The 3,549-nt window shown below is 61.0% G+C and overlaps 1 protein-coding gene across 1 annotated transcript in view; it reads right to left on the bottom strand.

The window, feature by feature from the left end:
* LOC103256711 (paired box protein Pax-1) overlaps nucleotides 1-3,549 on the bottom strand; it is a 9,128-nt gene that overhangs the window by 5,454 nt on the left and 125 nt on the right. The window contains 4 exon segments of the mRNA XM_021710615.1: nucleotides 7-125; nucleotides 950-1,092; nucleotides 2,566-3,245; nucleotides 3,247-3,457. Coding sequence (XP_021566290.1) covers nucleotides 7-125; nucleotides 950-1,092; nucleotides 2,566-3,245; nucleotides 3,247-3,457 — 1,153 coding nt within the window.

Here is a 3,549-nt window from a genome sequence, read left to right as displayed (position 1 = left end):
GGCGGCCGCGGCGGGCCTGGGGCGAGGTAGCCGCCGCCTGGCGCGCTGTACACGCTGTGCTGATTGGAGGCAGGGTAGGCGCAGGCCGGGAGGAAGCCTCCCACGGCGGAGAGGCTGGAGGCCGACTGGGGCACGAGAGGGGCAGTCAGTCAGCGGCAGACAGTCCCGCGGTCTTCCCCAGCACACGCCACTACTGACATGAGGGTGTCTCGCTTCCCTCTGTGATGCCCGTTAGTGACCCCCACGCAGGGGCTGGCCTCTAAATCTCCTGGTGAGGACTCATTGGCAATGTGATTTCTAAGAATCCCATCAAATTGTTACAAATAACAAGAGGTGAGTGGTGATTTAGAGAAAGGTGTATTTAAAGATTGTGGATCTGTGTACTGGGGTTCCAGCCTTTTTTTTTTTTTTTTTAGTTGAAGTCTCACTCCTTGACCCAGGCTGGAGTGCAGTGGCACAATCATGGCTCATCGCAGCCTCAACTCCCTGGGCTCAGGATGAGGCGGTCCTTCTGCCTCAACCTCCTGAGTAGCTGGGGCTACAGTTGCGCACCACTACTCCTAGCTAATTTTTTGATTATTTGTATAGAAGAGGTCTCAATATGTTGCCCAGACTAGTCTCGAATTCCCCGGCTCAAGCGATCCTCCTGCTTCAGCCTCCCAAAGTGCTGGGATTACAGGTGTGAGCCACCGCTCCTGGCTGATTCCAGCTTTTAAAGCAAAGGTATCTTGGCAAAAGCTAAGTCGATGTCCTCAAAAGCCAGTGTCCCCCCAGACTAGTGCGCTGGAGAAAAGGACAGAAATGTGCCATTGGCAGGAGCTGGCCACCCAGTGTCAGACACAATATCCACCTACCAAGGGGCTTTCCCCTTTTCTTTCTCTTTCCCCACCTCCCCAATCCTTCTGCTCCCCTAGTTAAGGTCGCCTCACCTTCCCTCCATTCCGGTTACCTGAGTGTATTTAATGTCAGCCTCCAGGGCGGGTTTCTCTAGCCCGTTCACCGCCGGGGCTGCGGGGAAGGCGGCACGGTTCACGCCAGCCCAGTCTTCCATCTTGGGTGAGTAGGCGGCGCCATCGCTCCCGGCCAGGGCCCCTGAGGGGATACGGGGAGGATTCAAAGGTGCATCCGAATGTGAGCCGGCCAAGTGCGGCCTCGAGCCCACACGTTTACACACGGGTCTACCACTACCCAGTTGGCGTCCGAGGGCGCAGCCAGGTGTTCCCCGGGACGCCTGGGAGGTGATCTAGCCCTCCGCCAGCCATGCAGAGGGGCGGCGGGAACCCGGATTTCACATTCAATCCTGGCGGGGCAGAGGCGGAAATGCGGCGGCGGGGCCTTCCCCCTAGCTCCTCCCGGCCCTCGACCCGCTTCCCGCGAAACGCCAGGGCTCCGGCAGGAGGCGGCCGCGGGACAAGGGGGGCGCACCCGGCCAAGGCGACCAGTTCATTGTCCGGACTCGCCTCCCAGAAAGATCCAGGTTCAAACCCACTGCAGCCTCGTGAAAACTGCGGATTTCTCAGCGTCTCAACAAGCGTTGGAGGACAGGAAGACGCTTCTACCAAGAACGGCCTCCGGAGACGCCCCGCGTCTCCAAAAAAGAAGCTCAGCCTTTGCCAAGCCCTCGTGTGCGCGCGGAACCGAAGGAAAGCGCCGGATCTGAGTGCAGGCTTGATGGGATCGCCTTCCACCCTGCAGCCCGGTGTACGGCTGGGAGGAGGTTAGAGCCATTGGAAGAAACAAAGATATAAGAGGCGCCCGCCACTGCTGGAGCTGAGAACGTTTCTTTCCGGCCACCCCTCCTCGTGAGCTCTGCTCTTCACCCTCATCCTGAATCTGCTCACCGGGGAGTACACCAGCCCCCTGACCACTGGCTGCTGGCGGCTGGGGATGCTGCCATGAAACTCCAGACCCTCCTGGCCTGCCTTCGTCCTTCCCAGCTGGACACCAACGTTGCTCCAAACCTCCTCCCCACCCCCAATTCCTTCCTCACCAACAAGGCCAACAGCTTGTGGAGTTTTAACCGCAGGCAAAAGATGAGTCCTTGTGAGGGAGGCTGAAACAGGGGTCACCCGCAATCCCAATTTCAGGACCCACAAGGTCCCTGGGCCTCCTGGGGCTCTTAGCCACTCGGTCACACCGACCCCACGGTCCCTTTTCCTTTTACTGAAGAGAGCCACCGGGCGGGGAGAGGGGACAGAACCCTTGGGGAATGGGAAGGGGTCTGAAAGGCAAAGAAAGGGTCGCAGAATGGCCCCAGCTGTTTCTTTGGCCTAGATGTAGCCACAGGGGTTTGCATTCTTTTTGCAAGAATGAAAAGGCGCAGTTTCAGGCCTCTGATTTTGTGGTCGGCGATTGCTCTTCCACTTGGGAAATATTTTCCATATTTGTCATAAAAAGTTCAAGATGTCCGAGGTCTCTCACAGAAGGCCTAGGACCCCCAGTCTCCCTAGCCAGCCCAACCCTCCCCAGTGTGGGGAAGAGAGCGAGTGCCAACCCCTGCCTGAACGCCCTCCCGCCTCCAGCTCTGCCCCTTGAAAGCTAGCTCCAGAGGCCACTGAGACTGACCTGTCTGCTCCATGAACGTCCGGATGCCCAGGATGTTGCTGACCGAGTGCGCTGAGGGCCAAGAACGCGGGATGCCGACGTGGCCCGCTGCGCCCGGGACCCCAGGGTGGCCGCCCATCTTGGCGCCCGTGGGCGACACGGGGCTGGGGTAGGGGTACTGGTAAATGTGGTTGTAGGGGAGAGCTGGCTGCGACGGCGGCTGCTTGCTCGCCTCATACGGTCCGGGCTGCGCCAGGCTGCCGATCTTGTTACGCAGGATGCGGCTGATGGAGCTCACCGAGGGTACATTGTACTTGTCGCAGACGCCGTCGGCCAGCAGCCGGTCACGGATCTCCCAGGCGAAGATACCGGGGTCTCCCTGCTTGTAGTCCCGGATATGCTTGACCACGTTGGGCGTGGTGACGCGGGGCTTGCCGCCCCCGATGGCCCCGGGGAGGATGGAGCCGGTCTCGTTGTAGCGCGCCAGGATCTTGCTCACGCAGCCGTGGGATACGCGGAGCTGCCGGCTGATGTCACAGGGTCGGATGCCCAGCTGCGCCAGCTCCACGATGCGCAGGCGGATGGCGTTGGGCAGGGGGCGGCCGTTGACGAACACGCCGCCCAGCTGGTTCACCTCGCCATAGGTCTGCTCTGCGAGCGCCCGACGGGAGCGCGCGGAAGAGGGAGAAAACACGGCGGGTTAGCCAGGGCTCCCACGCGGGGCGAGGGACAGCACTCAGGCGCACCTCCAAATGTGACTGGCGGGTCCATGGGCAAACCGCCTGGGTCGGACTCCGAGGTGAGCGAGGGAGCAGAGGAGCTGCGGGGCGGGGCGCGCGTGTTCTAGCCCTCAGTGCCCTGTCGCGGCTTTTGGCGCACCTACTCCGGATACCCCGTTCCCAGACTTGCTGAACTGCCCTCGAAGGCTGGAGACTGTGGCCCGTCCAGGACCCAGGACCAGGTCGCCCAGGAAAAGAGGCCAAGAGGGAAGGGACGCGGAGACAA

This window comes from Carlito syrichta, unplaced genomic scaffold (genome assembly GCF_000164805.1).
Source record: "Carlito syrichta isolate Samal-C Ts95f unplaced genomic scaffold, Tarsius_syrichta-2.0.1 Scaffold294603, whole genome shotgun sequence".
In the NCBI taxonomy this organism is placed as follows: Eukaryota; Metazoa; Chordata; class Mammalia; order Primates; family Tarsiidae; genus Carlito; species Carlito syrichta.
The sequence above is the reverse complement of the archived record's forward strand: the minus strand, read 5'-3'. Positions and strand labels throughout refer to the sequence as shown.